Genomic DNA, 23,028 nt, shown 5'->3' on the forward strand with positions numbered 1-23,028 from the left:
AGCTTTTACCGCATCTTGCCCTTTGTCCCAATGTGCTGTGCGAGAGGCGAGGGGGCTTCGGGGGAGGAGGAGGAGGAGAAAGAAGAAAAGAAGCAGTTGTGCAAGCCTCTCCTGTAAAAAATAGTTTACGAGTTTGCTGGATTTACCTGGATTTCTGCGCTGTAGCTGTGGATGTGTGCCACCTGTTTGGGATTATTCTCTTTTCAAAAAGCCAGGCGCCTGTCGAACTCGAGCCAGGGTTTAACGGAGCTTGGTTTGTGGTGTTCAGGCAGTGGGGGGAACACCGGCCCCCCAAGTCCCTCGCGGACCAAGCACTGACATTCGTACTAATTATCGACTCTCGGAGAAACGGAGAGACGTGTTGGGGGGAAAAAATAAAGAACTGAGGAAAGTAACCGGAAAGCTGAACAGAACGCGGTGAGTACTTCTGCGGTGGTTTGGGCTGGAGGCCAATGGCGGCAGTGAAATGTGGAGCAGGAGCCACGCGCTTCCATCCACAGCACCGCTCTGCGTCTGCGTGAGAGCGACAAATCTTCTCGTGGAGGAGCACGGAGGAACACTGCGTTCCTACGCATGGTTTGGTTTTGGACGGTGGCGAGTAGCTCCCCTAACCTCGTGAGAAGTATCCTCCTTTCAAAGGAAGAATCACAGAATGGTCGGGGTTGGCAGGGACCTCTGTGGGTCACCCAGTCCAACCCCCTGCCCGAAGCAGGGTCACCCAGAGCAGGCAAGAAATTACCTTTGGGGTTTTTTTTCCACTTTCCGCTTCCCCACGGAGCGGGTCGGGAGCTCCGGGCTCCTCGGCTGCCGTCGGAGGGGTAGCCCCTCCGCGCCGTACCGAGCAAGGAGAAGCTCTGCGAAGGAGGTAGCTACACCCTGCTGAAGAGATGGACATCACTTCTCCAGGCAATTCCCCCCCTTCTCTACAAAAATGAAGGAACAAATATTCACATTTACCCCCCTCAATGAGCCCTCAGAGATACTGGGGGAGAAGGAGGGAGGTCCCACTGTATCTCTGGGCTTGCTGGTAGCTGCACACATCCCCCCAGGGTTCAGTGGTGGGACTCCAAGAAGAAATTGCTGCTCGCTGGCAGTGGCTATGGTTGATGTTTGGCTCGTACACCTGAAAACCTTGGGTAGCGTGTCCCCTCGTGTTTTTCGGAACGAAGCTGCGCGATAACGAGGTGAGCACATACCGTGCCGCAGCCTGGTTCTCAGGTAACAGAAGTGAGACGCTGTCAGCCCTTGGCGTCTGCGAATGACACGGAGTTTTTCATCCATGGGAAGGAGAGGAGATCATCAGTGTCAGTTTGCCGCGGATTGTGTGGGAGGACAAGGGAAGGGGAGAAGTGAGGGGGAGACTATCAGCGCAGAAGGGATCTGTAGTAGCTGAACTCCAGATTCCTTTCATTATTTGAAGTGAAAAGATGAAAGAAAGAACAACAAAAGAAGCTGCAGCGCACGTTTCAGCCGTGCGATGCAGAGCGCAGGCGGTTTGATAGCTGCTGCGGCAGGCGGACACACAGACGCGCTCCGTTGCTGGGGCTTGTCCTTCCTCTCCTCAGATTCGCACTCAAGAAGCAAATTCATGTTCAAGTGGGCTCATAAGAGAAATCCACCCACATGTCCCGACCCTGTGAACACTGCTGAGCTTGGGGCACTGGCCCAGGCTGCCCAGGGAGGCTGTGGAGTTTCCTTCTCTGGAGATATTCCAGCCCCACCTGGACAAGGTCCTGTGCAGCCTGCTCTGGGTGACCCTGCTTGGGCAGGGGGTTGGGCTGGGTGACCCCCAGAGGTCCCCGCCAACCCCGACCAGTCTGTGATTCTGTGATTCTCTTAGGGCAGTGTCACAGGGCCTTGACCCTGAGCTAGCCCCAGGTGCCTGGCCATCACGCTACGCCCCTACGTACTGGTTTTTCACTTGAGAGAACCAGATACCCACACCTAGCAGGCTGTGCCTTGTGGCTGTAGCGAGCGCCAGGTCCGTTCACCGGGCCCACCTCGAATTAAAAATTCGAACAAGCAGAAGTGAGAGCATCCTGATGGTGCTCAGCTGCAAGGTCAAGCCTGGGTCCTGATGGGCGGAACAGCCCGCGCCTGGCCTGCAGAGATGCTGCTGAGCGGGGCTGTGCATGGCTGGGTGCTCGCCTTCCCTTCCCAGCAGAGATCATAGAATCACAGAATCATTAAGGTTGGAGAAGACCTCTAAGATCATCAGGCCCAACCGTCAACCCATCACCCCCATGCCTGCTAAACCATGCCCTGAAGTGCCACACCTACACGGTTTTTGAACCCCTGGTGCTTCTGAGCAGAGCTGTGCATGACTGGGGTGCTCGCCTTGCCCTCCCAGCAGAGATCATAGAATCACAGAATCATTAAGGTTGGAGAAGACCTCTAAGATCATCACAGAATCACAGAATCACAGAATAGTAGGGGTTGGAAGCGACCTCTGTGGGTCATCTAGTCCAACCCCCTGCCGAAGCAGGGTCACCCAGAGCAGGCTGCACAGGACCTTGTCCAGGCGGGTCTTGAATATCTCCAGAGAAGGAGACTCCACAGCCTCCCTGGGCAGCCTGTTCCAGTGCTCTGTCACCCTCAGAGGGAAGAAGTTCTTCCTCATGTTCAGACGGAACATCAGGTCCAACCATCAACCCATCACCCCCATGCCTGCTGAACCATGGCCTGAAGTGCCACACCTACCCATTTTTTGAACCCCTGATGCTTCTGAGCAGAGCTGTGCGTGGCTGGGGTGCTCGCCTTGCCCACCCAGCAGAGATCATAGAATCACAGAATCATTAAGGTTGGGGAAGACCTCTAAGATCATCAGATCCAGCCGTCAACCCATCACCCCCATACCTGCTAAACCATGCCCTGAAGTGCCACACCTACACATTTTTTGAACCCCTGATGCTTCTGAGCAGAACTGTGCATGGCTGGGGTGCCGGCCTTGCCCTCCCAGCAGAGATCATAGAATCACAGAATCATTAAGGTTGGAGAAGACCTCTAAGATCATCAGGCCCAACCGTCAACCCATCACCCCCATGCCTGCTAAACCATGCCCTGAAGTGCCACACCTACACAGTTTTTGAACCCCTGGTGCTTCTGAGCAGAGCTGTGCATGACTGGGGTGCTCGCCTTGCCCTCCCAGCAGAGATCATAGAATCACAGAATCATTAAGGTTGGAGAAGACCTCTAAGATCATCACAGAATCACAGAATCACAGAATCACAGAATAGTAGGGGTTGGAAGGGACCTCTGTGGGTCATCTAGTCCAACCCTCCTGCCGAAGCAGGGTCACCCAAAGCAGGCTGCACAGGACCTTGTCCAGGCGGGTCTTGAATATCTCCAGAGAAGGAGACTCCACAACCTCCCTGGGCAGCCTGTTCCAGTGCTCCGTCACCCTCAGAGGGAAGAAGTTCTTCCTCATGTTCAGACGGAACATCAGGTCCAACCATCAACCCATCACCCCCATGCCTGCTAAACCATGGCCTGAAGTGCCACACCGACACATTTTTTGAGCCCCTGATGCTTCTGAGCGGGGCTGTGCATGGCCGGGGTCCTCTCCTTGCCTTCCCGGAGAGGAAACCCCGGCGCATCGGCTGCCGCCGCGCCGTAAGCACAGCAGCAGTCGCGACGCATCACCGGGCGAGACGTGGGCAGAAGCGAGTCAAAGCACGCAGTCATTAAGGGTACAATGCTGCCAGTCATCGCGCTCCTGCAAGTGATTTAACTGCAGTTATTAGCGAGCAGTTTCGCTGGGCAAGCTGCGTTGCCCTCCCAGTAAACACCAGCAACACCCAGCCTGACGAGAGCTGGGTGAAGCAAACTGTTCCTGTGATCGCTCTCGGTGCCCTTCGTTATGACTCGTTGTTTCTTCTCCCTCTCCTTCCAGCTAATGGTGCTCTCCTCCGCGCTCCTGACACCGCGAAGCGCTGTGGAGTTGTTGTTTGCCGAGGAACGTCCCCAGCCCGACACCGATATCTGACCAGGGAGGAGCCGTGGAGAAGACGAGCGAGTTCCTCGGCTGGAAACGTCAAACCTCTGGTCCGTCGCTCTTCCCAGCAGCCTCCTGAGAAAGGATGCGTGCCCCACCAGCTCCTCAGCGTGGTCCCGTGGTCCAGCTACCCCCTCCCTGGTGGTAACACCAGCCCTGCTTGTAGTAACTCCCTAGAGAAGGAGCAGGATGGGACCAGGTGATGCTGAGTTTACACTCCCCGAGCGGTACGTTCTTCGTACAACCATAGAATGGTAAGGGTTGGGATTCCTGATGGTTTCTCTGGGGTTGCTGCTGGTGGGAAACGTGTGCCTTACAGAGCATTACCCAGCCCTGCTCTGGCTGCGTCCTTACGGCGGGATGGGTGGGGGCAGAGCAGCAGGGAGCCAGCCCCGAGGGCTGGGTGACGTGGTGGCTTCTCACTCAGCTTCCCGGTCCCTGCTCCAGTTTCTCCACCCACGGTCCCGGCAGAGAAGGCTGTTTGTGGTGGCACGCTTCCCTCTGGGTTTATGCAGGAGGACATGCGGGCCGTGGCGGTTTGATGATCACCCTGGAAGAATCCTCCCCTCACAAGCATTTAAAAAAGATTTTTAAAAATTTAAAAAAAAAAAGCACGATCCCATTTTCAAGTGGCCGCAGCGACAGATTCTTTCTTGAGCTAGATTTCTGAAGAGCATGATTAGAAAACCGCTTTTATTTTTAATTTATGATGGTGAAAGAGCCGCTATCACGTTCAGCTGCGTAGTTTTTCTGTGTAGAACTTTGCTACAATCTGTGACGAAAAAGCAGCAGCCGACAGCTGGTGCTGGGGTATCGCACCAGGGCTTCCGAACGGCAACACGAAACGGTGGGGTTCCACGGCCGCGTCCTCCTGCTTCATCCCAGGGATGCTAAGACCACAGCTTACGCCGAGATGAGAAAGTGAAATCATAAGTGATGTTCACCCTACCGTAGCCGTCTTCGTTATGCCAAAGGAGTAGATTAAATGGGAAGTAGCTTTTTAACCTCTGTTCGCTAGCGAGCGCCAGTTCTCTCAAATGTTTATAGTGGTCTTCAGAAAAGGGTGCATTTCGATTTAAATTCACTTTTGAGTGGCTGGAACAACGAACTGATTATAAAGCGTGGACAATGTTGCCTCTATGGAAGAGAAATTTATAAAAACGACTATAGAATGGAACCCTGTGCTATAAAAAATGAGAAATGTTATGAGATTGCAATGTTAGAAGCCCGAGAAGTAGTTTGAACAGAGCAACTGGAAAGCAAATAGCCAGTCGCGGTTTCTTCTCCGTCCTTCTGTACTGTTTAATCTTAGAATGTGGATGTTTTGTTAAATCCTGCAATCAATAAAGCAATGCTCTTACAGTGCAAAACCTCGTCTGTCTTCTCCCTCCCTCCCGGGACGCAGGGCTGCACGGCCAGGACTGTGTCTTGCTGCAGCCCCTTTTTTCTCTCACATTATGTGGTTGCCCGAAGAACCTAGACCTGCTGCCTTGGGAGGTGGCCTCCAAGGTTCCCCTCACCCCGCTGGCAGCAGAAAGGCCACTGCTGGCCCCTGAGCTCAGGCACTTGCACCTCTGAGTTGCTTCCCCGAGCTGATGGAGCCTGGTGCTTGTGGTCTTCTCTCCCTCGCCTGACGTTCATCTGGTGCTCGCAGGTCTATGGCTTGGCCACCTAAGGACCAAGAGAAGGGGTGGGAGAGCCTCTCACACGTCCCATGCGTGGATTAGCTCCTCTGGCCGAGGCAGAGCCTGGTTTCCCACACCCATGTGCACACTTTGGGGGAATCTTTCCAGCCAGTGGGACCGCAGCCTTGGATGGAGAGTTAGAATGTACCCTCAGCAAGTTTGCTGACGACACCAAACTGGGAGGTGTGGTAGATACACCGGCAGGCTGTGCTGCCATTCAGTGACACCTGGACAGGCTGGAGAGTTGGGCTCAGAGGAACCTGATGAGGTTCAACAAGGGCAAGGGCAGGGTCCTGCACCTGGGGAGGAACAACCTCATGCACCAGTACAGGCTGGGGTGGACCTGCTGGAGAGCAGCTCTGTGGAGAGGGACCTGGGTGTGCTGGGGGACAACAGGTTGACCATGAGCCAGCAGCGTGCCCTGGCTGCCAAGAAGGCCAATGGAATCCTGGGGTGCATCAAGAGGAGTGTGGGCAGCAGGTCGAGGGAGGTTCTCCTTCCCCTCTGCTCTGCCCTGCCCTGGTGAGGCCCCATCTGGAGTACTGTGTCCAGTTCCGGGCTCCCCAGTTCAAGAAAGATGAGGAGCTACTGGAGAGAGTCCAGCGGAGGGCTACGAGGATGATGAGGGGACTGGAGCATCTCTCCTACAAGGAGAGGCTGAGGGAGCTGGGCTTGTTCAGCCTGAAGAAGAGAAGGCTCAGAGGGGACCTTAGAAATGCCTCTAAATATCTGCAGGGTGGGTGTCAGGAGCATGGGGCCAGATTCTTTCCAGTGGTGCCCAGCGACAGGACAAGGGGCAACGGGCACAAACTGAAGCAGAGGAAGCTCCAGCTGAACATGAGGAAGAACTTCTTCCCTCTGAGGGTGACGGAGCCCTGGCCCAGGCTGCCCAGGGAGGCTGTGGAGTCTCCTTCTCTGGAGATATTCAAGCCCCGCCTGGTCGCGGTGCTGTGCCCCCTGCTCTGGGTGACCCTGCTTGGGCAGGGGGTTGGGCTGGGTGACCCACAGAGTTCCCTGCCAACCCTGACCAGTCTGTGATTCTGTGATCTCATACTCCGGTAGCTGAAGAGATGGAAGAAGATGGTCGCAAAAGCCTGCTCCTCTTCTAGACCAAGACCGGAGTGGAGTCCTTCCAGCGGCCCTAGTGTAATGGTTAGCTCTGTGTTTGTAGGAGACAGCTGTAGTAGCTGCACGTAGGCTGCGCTCGGGGAAAAGGCCGGGGGATGAGGTCTGCATGAGCAGGAGCAGCACGGAGAGATGTTGCTTGGGCAGGCGCAGGACCACAGCAAGGAAGGGCTCAGCCCCATGCCTGTCACACCGAGTGATGCTCAAAAGGGAGGAGAACAAGGAGGAGGAGGAGGAAACACAAGGCCACCCTCGGCAGATGGGTTTACTACTGCCTTAGTAAGCTGAGCAGTATTTGGTAACAAGCTCAGACTGGAAGGGCAAGCTCAGCTTGGTTTGCAAGCCTAGCCCTAAGGCGGTTGGCCAGCACTCAAAAAGCCGATCGTCAGCAGGACCTCGCCGTGGTTTCCCTACACAGATGTGACAGCTGTGTACGAAGCAGCCGAGCCTGCGCGGCCCTCACCCTGGTCCCAGCACAAACATCCTCCCCCTAAAGCTAATTCAAGCACGAATAAAACAGCTGAAGGCTTGTAATTTGATTAGCTCTTCATTATGATATAGCTCAATACATAGAGCTGCTCTTCTTTTTGGTTTTAAAGAAAGTGGCAGTCACTTAAAAGCCTCCGTGCTCTGCCAGGTTTTGCCCCACCTCGCACCATTCCTTTCTCCCTGGAGTTTTTTTTTTTTTATAGGGGGAAATGAAGAATCCCATTTTCATTTGAAAGGTCTCTGCCTTATTCCATTCCTTTCCTAAAAGAATTTCTGAAAAGGAAGTTGTAAAGCAGTTGTGAGAGCTCCCCCCCCCTGCGGTTTATGCTAATAAAGCAACAGCAGAGGCAGGAAAAGCCCTCTTGCTGCTTCTGCAACCTGTATTAACTACCCTGAGAAAACTGTGTATTAACTACCTTGAGAAAACTGTGTATTAACTACCTTGAGAAAACTATTACCCTGTCTCAACAGCTCACCGGTTGTTGCCCACAAAGAACACACAGGAAAACATGCAATTCCAAAATTTAATGTTGAACCAGGCAGTAAGAAGGAGAAGTCCACTCCCTAGGAGGAGTAACTGTACACAAAATAAATAAGTTACCATTCAAACAAAAGCACAACCGGCTTTTTAAAGTGCACGTGTGTAAGGCCCTTAGGCTGTGAACTCCATTGGCTCAAAGTAAAAAAAGAAAACCGACTGTATACATGTAAATCTGCCACGTGTTTGAGGATGAGGAGGGAGCGGCTCAGCTCCGAACAGGCCAGCCACGCTTCACCCCGAGCTGCATCGCTCTGCGTGATGGGACAGAGAGAAGGGGACGCATCTCGGAGGGGCAGCTGTAAGGGACCGTCACTCCAGCTCCACGCTCATTCCCCAAAAGCTCCGTCTTGGATCATTTAGTCCAGACAGCGTTTTGGTTTTTTTCCAAACAGTAAAAAAAACCCCACAAATCATTTATAATTCAGTATGTTTACACCCTGCAGACAATAGTTTTGCGTACAAAGAGTCTGGTCAAGTTGTCAGCAATAATATAGCCAGTAAAAAAATAAAGGACCATTGTGTACAGTCGTGATGCCCGGTCCTGTCCACTTATTTTACACTTATTTTTACAGAACAAATTCATGTTTGCTTATTTGTTTCCAAGTACATGGGAAATAAACAGTTCTACCGTGCAAGAAGATTACAGATACATCATGCTGTCCCCTCTCCATCGACGTGGAAGCAGGACTCAAGTGGTTACTTCTGCTCAGCCAGCTGCAGTTCAGGGTGTTTCCCTGCTCGAGCACAAGTCGAGAGTCGCAGTTAAAAGGTTGTTTCTTTACAAATTAAAGCTGTGTCTGTCCCACTGGAGAACAGGCAAACTGAAAGCTTGTTTCACTTACTGGAAAGTTCCTTTTCCAAATGAAAATAGTTGTTCTACAAGTCACATCCCAGAACCATTTCAAGAGTTTGATTTTTTTTTTCCCCCCCACCCCCCCTCCTTCTCCAAGCTGCCACTGTTCCTCTTTCAAGCAGCTGCTTGTTTCTGCAGCCACGCAAAAGGCAACGCCAACCATCCTCCTTCCACCATGCCTCCAACTCCGGACGTGCCGGTGTTCAACACCCCCAGTCCCAACCTCGGGAAGACGGACGGCTCCGCGGTCAAACGGAAGTGACGGTCCTCACTTTGGCAGACAGGGCTTGCTTAAACCTCCTCTTCAGATCCTGCATGTTGGGCGACTTCGGGCGCGGGATGAGGGAAGTTCTCCTCCTCTCCGGGGTGCTGGTTGCTGGCTGCTTACTGACTTCTTTGCAGAGGAGATGGAAGGCGTTGAAGACGTCGTTATAGTTCTCGCTGACCGACACTTCGTAGAAAGTACAGCCCAGCATGTTGGCCAGCTGAAGTCCGTGCTGCGGCTCCACCTCTTTGACATGCAAGAGGTCGGCTTTGTTTGCTACGATGACGACGGGGACGGCGTTCCCCGGGTGCAGCTGCCGAACGTGATGGTAAAGGTGACTGAGGAGTTCATAGCTCTTGTAGTCTGTGATGGAGAAGACGATCACCAGGGCGTCTGCCCAGCGAATGCATCTGTTCAGCTGCTCGTTACAGTCCAGACTGTGCTCGTGGATCTGAAAAAAACGAGGGGTCGCAAATTAGATGGCTGAAGCCATAAAAGATTAAAGGAACCTGTCCTTAAGAGTCTGTAAAGCCAAACAGCACTTTACAGCTTCAGACATACGTTTGCATTTCACGTTCTAAGAACAAACTTAATCCAAGCGTGGCGAATAAATGCATATGTTGATTCAGCTGCAGAGAGCTGGAATTTAACACTGGCCTTTGCTATACTCGAATGGAAAATTGACCCGAGCAGCTCTGCGTGCAGAGAAAGACTTTGTAGTTCCACAGAATGGGAAATTAACTGGCTAGACAGCAAGTCTGGGGAAGCGAAGATATGAGCTGGAAGCATTTAGACCTGGAGCGTTGCCCAGCCCCAGAAGGCAGCGGTCCAGCATTACGCAGGTCTATACATTCAGGACTTCTAACTCGTGGCACAGAAATGAGCACAGCCACAACACAGCAGGCTTCGCTCGCCGTCATCCGCATTTATAAAGCTCGCCAGGCAGCGGTCACGACATTTTCTTCCACGTGTGCCTTATTTGCACAGAACGGTTTCTGGTTGTGTGTCCAGCACACGGGAACAAGACACTTCGGTAATTCAGCCGCTCGGAAGCGACGGGCCTCCAGCGTAGCAATGATTCACCACAACAGCCAGTCGTTTTCTTTTACTCCCACCATACTACAGGCATGCAACACGTCTGGCTTCGCTGGTTACAACCCCAAGTTTCTCCCGTGGGGAACACCGGACCCGGAGACGGACCACAAGCAGACGCGGGGCGGCATCGAGCTCACCTGAACTCCCGGGGTGTCTTGCACTTGGATGGCCAGCACCTCCCCGTCTATCTGGATGTGCCTGCTGTAGAGGTTACCTGGCAAGGACACCGACAGGTTCACAAGCCCAGCCACCACCCTCCGCACGGACAGACGCTCCTTCTGCCGCCCGTTAGCCGGGCCAGAACGGTTGCACCCCCGTTCATCACGGGAGGGACCAGCGTTGTGCAGTTTTGGAGTCTCCTTCTCTGGAGATATTCCAGATCCGCCTGGACGCGGTGCTGTGCAGCCTGCTCTGGGTGACCCTGCTTCGGCAGGGGGTTGGGCTGGGTGATCCCCAGAGGTCCCTTCCAGCCCTGACCAGTCTGTGATTCTGTGATAAATCGATGGCTTCACTGGAAGCCTGGGGTTTAATCTTGCACCGACTCCTTTTGAAGCTTGCACAACTTGGAACTTCATCACTGCTCAAAGACTGGCTTAACTTGGACGACAAAGGTAAGCGTGCAAAATGACCTGCTGCTACAGAAGGGCAGCTTGCTTGTCATTCCCCATTTCCCAACTTTGGCAAACCGTTTATCTAAAAAGCTCTCTGCTGACCTATTTGTTGATTTTTTTTTTTCTCCTTTTTTTGTTTGCTTGGCTTTCCCAAGCCGTTCCCTCAGAGCGCTGCACACTCTCCGTTCACCTCAGATCAGGCTTCCCACTCAAGCCAGCACATAGCATCACCTCGTTGCTTTCCCCGTTAACCAGCACTGTCTGCATCGCTCAGCTGCTGCCATTCCCTTGGTGAAGGAGAACCAGAATGCTGTGGGCTGGAAGGGACCCTTATCATGGAATCATGAAGGTTGGAAAAGACCTCTGAGATCATCAAGTCCAACCATCAACCCATCACCCCCACGCCTGCTAAACCATGTCCTGAAGTGCCACATCTACACGGTTTTTGAAGCCCTCCAGGGATGGGGACTCCACCACTGCCCTGGGCAGCCTGGTCCAGTGCCTGACCACTCTTTCAGTGATTTTTCTTCTAGAGGTCCTCTAGCCCAGCCCCCTGCAGTGAGCAGGGCCACCTCCACCCAGACCAGGCTGCTCAGAGCTCCATCCAACCTGGCCTTGAAGGTTCCCAGGGATGGGGCATCTCCCACCTCTCTGGGTGACCCGTGCCAGGGTGTCACCACCCTCACGGCATAAAAATCTCTTCATGATACCTCATTCAAACCTCCCCTTCCTCAGTTTAAAGCCGTGGCTGCTCGTCCTGCCGCAACCAGCCCCTCTGAGGAGATCTCCCCACTTTTCCCCCAGGTCCCTCCCGGCTGGCTTCCCACAGGGGACATGTTACCTCGACTGGTTCTCGTTTTAGCCGAGTTTTCCCCAAATCGGGGCATTTTCACCTCACAAAGTCAGTCCCAACCCCCCCCCCCCCAACACCCCCCTACCTGCGTTCCGCTCGTAGTCGCCGATGAACCGCCGGGTGAGGAACCGCACCACCAGCGCTGCGGGCAGGCACAGCCGTTCGTTAGGCGACCGCCGGCCCCTCCAAACCCCCCCAACCCACCCCTCTCCCTCCCTCCCCGCTCCCCTCACCTGTCTTGCCCACGCCGCTGCCCCCCACCACGGCGATCTTGACGCGGCGCGGCCGGGCGGCGGGACAGCCCTCCGCGCCCTCCGCCACGCTGCCCATGCCCGGCCCCAGGCGCATGGCCGCGCGCGCGCCGCGGCCGCCCGTCCGCCCAGCCCCGCCCCGCCGCGCCGCCCGCAGCTTTTCTCCGCCGGCCGCCGCGCCCCCCGCGCCCGCTCCGGCCAATCGGAGGCGGCGGCGGCCGACGAGCCCCGCCCATCGGGACCCGCCCCCGCGGGCGGAGGGGAGAGGCGGGGCGGGGCGGTGGAGGGGGCGGGGCGGGGCGGTGGAGGGGCGGGGCCGAGGCAGAGGGCACTGCGCGACCGGGGAGACCCATTCCCCTTCCCCTTCCCCTTCCCCTTCCCCTTCCCCCTTCCCCTTCCCCTTCCCCCTTCCCCCTTCCCCCTTCCCCTTCCCCTTCCCCCTTCCCCTTCCCCTTCTACCTCCCCCCTCCCCCTCCCCTTCCCCTTCCCCCTTCCCCCTTCCCCTTCCCCTTCCCCTTCCCTTCCCTTCCCTTCCCTTCCCCTTCCCTTCCCTTCCCTTCCCTTCCCTTCCCTTCCCTTCCCTTCCCTTCCCTTCCCTTCCCTTCCCTTCCCTTCCCTTCCCTTCCCTTCCCTTCCCTTCCCCTTCCCCTTCCCCTTCCCCTTCCCTTCCCCTTCCCTTCCCCTTCCCCTTCTCTTTCCCCTTCCCATCCCTTCCCCTTCCCCTTCCCCTTCCCCTTCCCCCTTCCCCCATCCCCCTTCCCCTTCCCCCTTCCCCCTTCCCTTCCCTTCCCTTCCCTTCCCTTCCCTTCCCTTCCCTTCCCTTCCCTTCCCTTCCCTTCCCCTTCCCTTCCCTTCCCTTCCCTTCCCTTCCCTTCCCTTCCCTTCCCTTCCCTTCCCTTCCCCTTCCCATTCCCCTTCCCCTTCCTTCCCCCTTTCCTTCCCCCTTTCCTTCCCCCTTCCCATTCCCCTTCCTTCCCCTTCCCCCTTTCCTTTCCCCTTCCCATTCCCCTTCCTTCCCCCTTTCCTTCCCCCTTTCCTTCCCCCTTCCCTTCCCTTCCCTTCCCTTCCCTTCCCTTCCCTTCCCTTCCCTTCCCTTCCCTTCCCTTCCCTTTCCCTTTCCCCTTCCCCTTCCCTTTCCCCTTCCCTTCACCTTCGGACACAGTGTTCAGAAACACAGACAAATTCCAGAGAAGGGTTTGCTTTCCGAAGCACCGTGAGCTCTCTCTGGCTTTAGAGGAGTAAATACAAGGAAGCTCTGTGTCCATGGCACGGTACGCGTGTCCCACGCTCCCGACGCACAGGCCCAAGCCGACCAACCCCTGTGGAAAGCCCGAGAAGATCGGTGTTCACCCTCTCCTCTGACAGCCCTGCGTCGCCTTCCAAGAGTGAAACAAAAGAGGGAGGGAACAGAGATATTAAACTGCAAAAACAGGGAAACAGCTTCTCTCCGTGCTGGGAGAGACCTCCTGGCCAGCAAAGGCCAAGGTGACCGAGCAAGATAGGATCTTGCTGGAGATAGGATCTCCCTGGCAGTGTTCAAGGCCAGGTTGGATGGGGCTCTGAGCAACCTGGGCTGGGGGAAGATGTCCCTGCTCACGGCAGGGGGGTTGGAACCAGATGATCTTGCAGGTCCCTTCCAACCCAAACCAGTCTGTGATTCCATGATCTTCATTCCAGCGCAGAGAGAGAGGGGAATGACGGAGGGAGGGACATGCTCCATGCACCCTCACCTACCCATGGACCCTTCATGGTTTCTGTAGCAGCACAATAGCAGACATTTTTCTCTCTCCGCAAGAAAGCCTGAGTAATGTTCTGCAATTACATTAGTCTGCTTTTTAATCAGATTTTATCTTCTCTTAAGCTTGCATTTTTCCCCCATTTCCTCCTCCTGTAACGCTCCCAAGCTCTCAGCCAAGAAGTGGAAAGCCCAAGGTTTCCTTTCCCACCCGGGGCTGCCCATCTGCCGCCGGTGTTTCTGCGTGCTGGTTCGTGCCCCCACGGTACGAGCGGTTGCTCTGCACGCAGAACGCTGGTTCGATCTGAAAACGGCGGCGGGGTGGGAACGCCCCGAAGATGGAAGCTCTTGAATTAATACAAGCTCTAATGCTTCATACAAAAAATGTATGTGAGAGAGCTGGGCCATGGAGACTCGTGTCCTGCCTGCTCAGCGGGGTGAGCCGGGGTGGCACAAGCCCTCGCTGAAGCTCCATGGCTTGAGCTGACCTTCTGAAGTGGAAAGATGCTGGAAGGTTTGTGTTTCTAACACAATTTCGTTAATGAGAAGGATGGAAATTCAAGCTGCGTACTGCAGCAGAAAGTTATGGTGAGGGAACGTGTAGGTTGCAAAGTCAAGCTCAGAAAATACAGGAAAAGCCAGAAATAAGATTGCCTGGGCAACCTGAGCGCGTCCTCCCACATGCATATGCATTTTCTCACAGCCTTCGTTGCATAACGCCGTGCCGTTGCACTGTCTCCTGGCACACGGGCAGTCTGTCTTCCGTTTGCCCATGGGAACAGAGCGCCTAAATATACCTGAAGATCTGGATTTTATTCAGCATCTCTTTCAAATCCTCAGTTAATGAGCCATGGTGCAACACAGGAAGTATTCCCTTAGTACAGGAATTACTGACTCCTTCAGAGGCTTGCCGTGGCGTATAGCAAAGATAGAAGCATAGAATCATGGAATGGGTTGGGTTGGAAGGGACCTTAAAGACCATCTGGTTCCAACCCCCCTGCCACAAGCAGGGACATCTTCCACCAGCCCAGGGTGCTCAGAGCTCCATCCAACCTGGCCTTGAGCACTGCCAGGGAGGGGGCAGCCACAGCTTCTCTGGGCAGCCTGGGCCAGGGCCTCACCACCTTCATGGGGAAGAATTTCTTCCTAATATCTCATCTAAATCTGCCCTCTTTTAGTTTAGAGCCGTTCCCCCTTGTCCTATCACTGCACACCCTTGTGAAAAGCCCCTCTCCATCCTTCCTGTAGGCCCCTCCAGGCACTGGCAGCTGCTGTAAGGTCCCCCCAGAACCTTCTCTTCTCCAGGCTGAACAGCCCCAACTCCCTCAGCCTGTCCTCGGAGGAGAGGTGCTCCAGCCCTCAGATCATCTTCGTGGCCCTCCTCTGGCCCCGCTCCAACACATCCATGTCCTTCCTATGTTGGGGGCTCCAGAGCTGGACGCAGGACTCCAGGTGGGGTCTGACGAGAGCGGAGTAAAGGGGCAGAATCCCCTCCCTCGCCCTGCTGGCCACGCTGCTCTGGATGCAGCTCAGGACATGGTTGGCTTTCTGGGCTGCCAGTGCACATTGCTGGCTCATGTTGGGCTTCTCATCCACCAGCACCCCCAAGTCCTTCTCCTCAGGGCTGCTCTTGAGCCACTCTCCGCCCAGCCTGTGTCTGTGTTTGGAATTGCCCCAACAAAGACATGAGATACAAGAGAAAAATTTGAACTCAAAGTCAAGCAGGCTGCCTAAGTCTGGCATGTACCTGCCAATAAAACTGCTGTCAGTTGCTACTTCATCTTGAAGCACCTCAATGCTTTGTACACTCAAGCGTTCTGTAGCAAAATCCCATGGATACGCCGAAGCAGAGGCTGTAGCCTTGGAGTTTCTGAGATGAGCAGTTGAGCCACCAAGCAGGAGTCCATCTCTCTCTCTACCTGAATGGACATCGAATCCCTCAGGACTTTGTTGGGAAGACCAAGAGAGGCACATCTAAGGCTTCTGTAAACGTCACAGACCTGGGGCCAAGGGCTTCTCAGAAACTGGGGGGGAGAAGAAGCAACGAGAACATACAGGAAGCAAGCGTGACAATAGAGCGTGTTCAGCCAGGCACCTGGCAGGGAAGGGTGGTGGGATGGGTGGGAGCTCCCCAGGAACACCAGCCTTCCCACCCGTGCTCGGGGGATAACTGGTGCAGCGAGGGACTGTGAGGGCAACTGGGGGAAGAAATGTCAGTTCTACAAGAGGAGAGGAGGAGAGATGGCCTTGGGCAGCCTAGCAGATGGCACCCGTGAGGGGAGGTAATCACTACCTGCTGCCAGCTCAGACAGGAGGGATCATGGAGAAGAATTTCACGGAGGGTTTTCCTTACGAGTGGGTTTTGCAGACCTTCAGCGCCTAAAGGAGCCAGGCACTCCGCTCCTGCTGCCTTGCAACCAGAACTGGATCCACGCGCCAGTTCAAAAATGCAACGCTCGTTAGCAATTTGGGACCAACAATTGAAAACAAAACCTGCAAATATGGAGATTTCCAGAAAAAAAAAGGGGATCTAAACCATCTTGTCGATAATCCAAACTAGATAAACTACAAAAAGGTAATGAGAAACACTGATAAGTAAACGATTCCCGCTTGGGAAGCTCTACTGGTAAGCTCTATAGCTACAGAGATATGCAGGCTGCAAGGAGCTGGGTATATTTTGCTTTGCTGTGCTTCTGCATCTTAAATTTCTATATTTTGTTTCATCTGAGGCCAGAGCCCGTTGCTGACGCTTTGTGAAGGGTGTGCTTTAGGGCGTTTAAAGGAGCAAGCACTGCTGCCTGCGAGGCAGCCTTCATGAAATTTTTATCCGTCGAAGTTTCAGGGTAGTCGTTTGCTGACGACACCAAACTGGGAGGTGTGGTAGATACACCAGAAGGCTGTGCTGCCATTCAGCGTGACCTGGATAGGCTGGAAAGCTGGGCAGAGAGGAACCTGATGAGGTTCAACAAGGGCAAGGGCAGGGTCCTGCACCTGGGGAGGAACAACCTCATGCACCAGTACAGGCTTGGGGTGGACCTGCTGGAGAGCAGCTCTGCGGAGAGGGACCTGGGTGTCCTGGTGGATGACAGGTTAACCATGAGCCAGCAGTGTGCCCTGGCTGCCAAGAAAGCCAATGGGATCCTGGGGTGCATCAAGAAGAGTGTGGCCAGCAGGACGAGGGAGGTTCTCCATCCCCTCTACACTGCCCTGGTGAGGCCTCATCTGGAGTACTGTGTCCAGTTCTGGGCTCCCCAGTTCAAGAAAGATGAAGAGCTACTGGAGAGAGTCCAGTGGAGGGCTACGAGGATGATGAGGGGACTGGAGCATCTCTCCTACAAGGAGAGGTTGAGGGAACTGGGCTTGTTCAGCCTGAAGAAAAGAAGGCTGAGAGGGGACCTTATAAATGCCTACAAATATCTGCAGGGTGGGTGTCAGGAGGATGGGGCCAAGCTCTTTCCAGTGGTGCCCAGTGACAGGACAAGGGGCAATGGGCACAAACTGAAGCACAGGAAATTCCGTCTGAACATGAGGAAGAACTTCTTCCCTCTGAGGGTGACGGAGCCCTGGCCCAGGCTGCCCAGGGAGGTTGTGGAGTCTCCTTCTCTGGAGATATTCAAGACCTGCCTGGACACGGTCCTGTGCAGCCTGCTGTAGGTGACCCTGCTTCGGCAGGAGGGTTGGACTAGATGACCCACAGAGGTCCCTTCCAGCCCCTACCATTCTGTGATTCTGTGATTCTGTGATTCTGTGATTCTGTGATTCTGTTAGCATTCACATAATTATTATGTAGGCAGATGGCTACCGATAGGCAGCAGAAAAGTGTCAGCGGAATGGTATTCATTTTTATTAGCGAAAAAAATGAGACTTTGGAGCTAGTGCAACACCCAGCACTTTAATAACAACCCGTTTTTCAGCAATACACCGTTCAGCTGGCGAAACGCGCGCGAGGATTAAGCGCAGGAAGCTTTTAAGAGCAGAGCCTGTCAGCTGTGTTTGTTTTCCGTCAATCCTTTTGTGATGGTGATGAACTGCACCGCACCAGAGAAGGATAATTTAGTGTTATTGTACACATGACTCATACAGTCTCTATAGTTTGACAAGAGCGCAGGATTTTTCCTAAATAAAGAAAGTGGTCGGTCCAAAAATAGAAGCAACGCTTAGAAGAATGCAGCTCCCAGAGGAACTGAAATTCCATCTACCAGAAACACAGAGGCTGGTATGCTGGGGCATCTCTGCTGAGGATATTGTGTGAAAGCCATTAATTCTTCATCTGGAATGTAAATCTGTGCCGTCCAAACGGGATTTAAGTATTTCAAGGTAGGACTTCTGTTCCTGGGTGGAACCGGTTTTAACCGGTTGGGCGCTTTTCACGGCCATTTTTATGTTTGTTTTCTTGCTCAGAGCCCGGAGCTATGTGCCCCGTGCTAGCTGCATCGCCGAGCGTGGAATGGCTGGCGTGGCTGCCCAGGCGTGGAGGGGGATGGGGGGGACCCTGTCCCACCGGCCGCCCGATCCCCTCCTCTCTGCACCCCCAGCCAGCTTACTGATAGGCAGGAAAGGAAAGCATCGATTCCAGAGAGAAGCAAAGCATCTCCACTCCTTACGCTACTCCGGAGCACTTCTCCCTTCTCCCTAAAATATTCAGGAACTTTGAAAACAGGTAGCCTCTTGTGCCCAAAATATCCTGCAGATGGGTTTCTGTGGCTGAACTAGAACTCACCTTCAACACGGCCTGGGCCAGCAGTGTGCCCTGGCTGCCAAGAAAGCCAATGGGATCCTGAGATGCATCAAGAGGAGTGTGGGCAGCAGGTCGAAGCAGGTTCTCCTTCCGCTCTGCTCTGCCCTAGTGAAGCCTCATCTGGAGTGCTGTGTCCAGTTCTGGGCTCCCCAGTTCAAGAAAGATGAGGAGCTACTGGAGAGAGTCCAGCGCAGGGCTACAAGGATGAGGAGGGGACTGGAACATCTCTCCTATGAGGAGAGGCTGAGGGAGCTGGGCTTGTTCAGCCTGGAGAAGAGAAGGCTGAGAGGGGACCTTATCAATGACTCTAAATATCTGCAGGGTGGGTGTCAGGAGGACGGGGCCAGACTCTTTCCAGTGGTGCCCAGCAACAGGACAAGGGGCAACAGACACAAACTGAAGCAGAGGAAGCTCCAGCTGAACATGAGGAAGAACTTCTTCCCTCTGAGGGTGACGGAGCCCTGGCCCAGGCTGCCCAGGGAGGCTGTGGAGTCTCCTTCTCTGGAGATATTCCAGCCCCGCCTGGACACGGTGCTGTGCAGCCTGCTCTGGGTGACCCTGCTTGGGCAGGGGGTTGGGCTGGGTGACCCACAGAGCTTCCTGCCAACCCCTAACGTTCTTTGATTCTGCGAATTCTCAAAAACAAATAATCAAACACAAGAAGTCTCAGCTTATTAATCCTTTCGTCGTGTTCTCTTACAGAGTGAATTACAGAAATCTCCACCAAATGAGATAGGAAGATGCTAACAGAGAAGAAACTAAGTCCCAGCTAGAAGCTGTAGGGGTAAGAGCCTAGGACAGGCTCTGCCCGAATGCCTTGTGCACTGACACACCTTAGTTCAGGGTGAATTTTATCCAGCTGCCTAGAAAGCACATGTAATTCAAGGTGGGCTGAAACTACGTCCAGAGAGGAAGTTTCTGTTCACGCTTTCCAAAAGAAAGCCCATCGCTGCTAAGGCTTGTAGGACCCAGGTGTAAAATGTGAAAGCACAGCTGTGCTGAAGCTGCTTCCACCAAGGTGATGGGTTGACAGTTGGCCTTGATGATCATAGAGGTGTTTTCCAGCCTTAATGATTCTATGATTCTATTGGTGATGGGTTGACAGTTGGCCTTGATGATCGTAGAAGTCTTTTCCAACTTTACTATGATTCTACGACTTCAGAGCGACTTAGCTACCAGTGGGCTCCCTCTGACCTTAGGACTTCTCTGCCTTCTTATATCAACTGGCAAAGGGAAGAAAGGAGCTAGTCTCCATTAAACATTGACTTGAAATACACTGCACTTTAAATTTAAGATGAAGGGGCTTTTAAATGCAAAGTGCTACCCTTTATTCATTAAAGCATGTGAGAAAATCCTCCATTATATGCTACCGTACTACTGATGCAGTATGTATGTTGCTGCAGGTTTGGTTCCACCTCTGTTGGCATTAGCAACAAAGTTGATGTTAATTTTCGTGGTATAGGACTAGATTTATTCACTACAAAATGTATTCCCGTAGTCTGAAGTTGGGGAAAAAAAAGCAATTTCTAGAAAGTCTGGGAAAATTTATGCTTTTTCACAGTTGCATTTCTAAAACACATTTTTTTTTCAATTTGAAAAAGAATTATGACAAAGGTTGACTTGTAACTCAAGATATGATTTCAAATTGCTGAAACAAATACTAAGAATCAGCATTAGGCTGGCCATACAGCGTACTTTATGCTTGCTAACAGCATATAGAAAAAACTCTGTGAGAAGTCAAGCTTAAGAGCAATTCCAGCTACTGGAAAATCAGACACTGTCGAAATTTAATACGCGTTGGGTTTTTACTGCTTTCTAGACAAAGCATCACTGTATCCGCGGGTCTAACTACAAACAGTAGTAATTCTCCCCAGTAGCTGCTGTCAGCATCTCTGCTGAATCCCCGTGGGCCTGAAAGGGAACAGGTTTTGCACAAAAGCCATTGGGAGGCCCAGTCAAATCAGGTGTGGTTCCGGCCGTACTGCTTAGCTGCAGATGTGGACAACAGCTGACTCACGGCTCAGAACCACACATCCTCTCACGTCTTGGCATCTGAAATAGCTGAAACATCACAAACTGATAACGGGACTTCTAACTGAGAAGCGGAAGTAGTTTGCATTAATATTACACGCAGCCATGAATAAAACATGAACACATAACTAGAGTGGTTTTCGCTTGTATCTGAGCAGTAACTGCAATCTCAGCTGTTTCAAAATATGTACTATTTCAAAATACCAGAAGGCAGTTGTACATAAAAGATTCATTCTCTCCTGGTATATGAATCAGCCACGGAAGAGCTGAAGTTGCAATTCATTCTCCTGTCCGCTCAGCGAGCAGCACAACTACTTGATTACTGATTAGGGACAGATTGTAACGTTACAATTAACTCGGAGATAAAAACTCCTGAAAAAAAGGTCAACGCTCAGTAAAAATATTCTGGGGAAATTCTGGGTTGAGACTACAACAGAGCATAATTCTCTCTGACTCTACTCACGCAGCATTTTCTAAACTATCATTTACATTTATTAACGAATGTCCCACGTTTTTTGATTAGCAAATCATTTGCAAAAGTAGAAACCTACGTTCAGTTATAATAGGAGATGACATTTACAGAAAGAAACATTTTTTCCAGGACTCTCTGGAAGCTGTGCAGCAGCTCATCTGTGCCAAATTAGCTTACAATTTTTCCTAACACTAGGACAGACTGTCCTTCAGCTGGCAAAGTAGTCAAAGCAAGGATATTTTATTTATCGTGTCTTACTGCTTTAAATAAAATACAGAGGTAAATTATCTGAGTCTTGGGTTGTGTTTCAGGCTTGTAGTCCTGCTTGAACTTCAATAAGCACCCAACATATTTTCAGGGAAAAGCTCTTCAGATACGAGAAAAGGCAACAAGTAGAGAATGGAGAACAAATTCTGCAAAAGAAACAAAAGTGAATTGCAGCCAGCGTTTTGGAAGGGGGAGGAGAGACTTCTTCCCTCTGAGGGTGACGGAGCCCTGGCCCAGGATGTCCAGGGAGGCTGTGGAGTCTCCTTCTCTGGAGATATTCAAGACCCGCCTGGACGCGGTGCTGTGCAGCCTGCTCTGGGTGACCCTGCTTGGGCAGGGCGTTGGACTGGGTGACCCACAGAGGGCCCTGCCAACCCCAGCAACTCTGTGATTCTGTGATTCTGTGGTCTGCCAGTGGTATGGGCACTGGCACGCAGCGGGGATGCTCTGCAACACATGAAGCAGTCTGGGTCTGAGGTCAGGAAGCCCTGGCTCTCAGGACAAGTTAGTCTGTTCACTCGCACAAGGGTTTTTTCTGTTTTGGGTTTTTTTCCCCCTCAACACCTTTTCACATGTTTTCCCCTGGCTGATTGCCATTAAGGTCTGTCACCATGCAAGAAACAGCCGTCTGCTTGTAGGTGAAATCTGTGGCTTCAAGCCTGACTTTGCTGGGAGAAGACATCAGCGTTGTGGGTGTGCGGGGCTGTGGAGGCCCCCAGGGAGAGGCTGCCAGCACGGGCAGCGAGGCTGGGTACAGACCATGTACAATTTACATTTCATCACGTGTTGCTGGAGGACATCTACCCCACGCCTGGCAAATGAAGCTGTTCTTACAAGATGAAAGTCCGTACGCTGCAGTCGTCTAAACTGGGGTGGAAAAAAATTGCTGACTCGGCAGCAGAGCAGCCTAACAATACCCAGCTTGGGAGGGGGTGGGTGGATTTGTTAAGGTCATGGGCAAGGGCATGCACTGCGTGGTGTTCATTTTCTCCCCCTCCCCTGATGGCTTTGCTTTTGAGAACAGCAGGGGACAGAGCCTGACAATGACCCAGACCTCTGAAACGCTCAGAGAGGGAGTCAAGGTCAAGTTCAGCTACCTCTTCATTGGGAAGCGGGGAGCCAGTAGCCAGGATATGGGGAGAGGGCAATGTGCCTGCATGTGTCCTGCACCCCAGGCTTGCTGCTAGTGCTGGCCTGTCTGCCAGCAACCTTTAAAGCTGCTCCAGCCCATTTTTGTAGGCTGAGGCTTTGTTATTTACTATCAGATTTCTCATTAAAAGGACAGCATCAGGTTTTACTCTTGATTCCATTTGCTGGGTATCCAGGGACGTTTCTAGACATTAATGCCATAGGAACCACAACACTTGTACCCTAAGGTCTGCCTTGTACCGCAGCCTGAGAAAGGCCATCTTAAAAATAATTCAGTAAAACAAGATAAAAGTTATACAGAATAAAAGGTGTTTGCAATTCTTTCCAAACATAAGTGTATGAGAACCCTGCACAAAGATTTATATCCGATCTTGAACGGAAATAAAAATATTTCAGAAAGCTGTGTTCAGTGGAGAGGAAGATTACGCTCCAGTAAAACGAAAAGTAAACATTTTGCAAGGGCAGGCAAAGAAGGCAGCTGATCTTTTAGAACTAACCTTTTGTCCTCTAAGATGTAGAGCTTCGTGTCACGGGAATACAGAGACAAAGAAAAGCAGGGAATAGTGAAAATCCATGACAATTTTATCACTTAGTAGTTGCTGAGTTGGACCGAGGTTGCACGTTTTCAAAATACCTTCAGAAACTTCTTGCTTAATGAAAAGCAACGAAGCAGGTCGAAAATCCCAACAACCCAACAGTGCCTCAAAACCACAGGGCAGAAATTCATGCGTTAACGCTGGAAGCTGTTGAGGTTGAACGCGTGGGGCATGAAGTAGCCACAAAACCCTTGGAAATCACCATCTTTTTAGGTGAGACCCATTATTGGTCATAATCCCTACTGTGTTTAGAAGCTGGTTAATGACTGCCCGACAGC

General features: G+C 52.6%; 2 protein-coding genes across 2 annotated transcripts in view; one reads left to right on the forward strand and one right to left on the reverse strand.

Moving 5' to 3' along the window:
• SCFD2 (sec1 family domain containing 2) overlaps positions 1-5,364 on the forward strand; it is a 224,057-nt gene extending 218,693 nt beyond the window's left edge. Inside the window, exon 9 of the mRNA XM_009940592.2 lies at positions 3,893-5,364. Coding sequence (XP_009938894.2) covers positions 3,893-3,985 — 93 coding nt within the window. The 3' untranslated portion in view covers positions 3,986-5,364. The remainder of the gene's footprint in view (positions 1-3,892) is intronic.
• A 2,439-nt stretch (positions 5,365-7,803) lies between these two features.
• On the reverse strand, positions 7,804-11,878 carry RASL11B (RAS like family 11 member B). Its single transcript, XM_075421998.1, has 4 exons — positions 11,745-11,878; positions 11,597-11,653; positions 10,185-10,261; positions 7,804-9,403 (listed from the first exon to the last, which is right to left on the reverse strand). The coding sequence occupies exons 1-4, from the start codon at positions 11,857-11,859 to the stop codon at positions 8,936-8,938; spliced, it is 717 nt and encodes a 238-aa protein (XP_075278113.1). The 5' UTR covers positions 11,860-11,878; the 3' UTR covers positions 7,804-8,935.
• Between the last annotated feature and the right edge of the window lie 11,150 nt (positions 11,879-23,028).

This window comes from Opisthocomus hoazin, chromosome 5, assembly GCF_030867145.1.
Source record: "Opisthocomus hoazin isolate bOpiHoa1 chromosome 5, bOpiHoa1.hap1, whole genome shotgun sequence".
Classification (NCBI taxonomy): domain Eukaryota; kingdom Metazoa; phylum Chordata; class Aves; order Opisthocomiformes; family Opisthocomidae; genus Opisthocomus; species Opisthocomus hoazin.

Excerpts from the sequence above, each read along its gene's own strand:
- RASL11B (XM_075421998.1), bottom strand. The coding sequence starts at position 11,859 with ATGCGCCTGGGGCCGGGCATGGGCAGCGTGGCGGAGGGCGCGGAGGGC. Across the intron at positions 11,654-11,744 it reads CAGCGGCGTGGGCAAGACAG|CGCTGGTGGTGCGGTTCCTC; the intron begins GTGAGGGGAGCG and ends GCCTGCCCGCAG. Across the intron at positions 10,262-11,596 it reads CGACTACGAGCGGAACGCAG|GTAACCTCTACAGCAGGCAC; the intron begins GTAGGGGGGTGT and ends TGTCCTTGCCAG.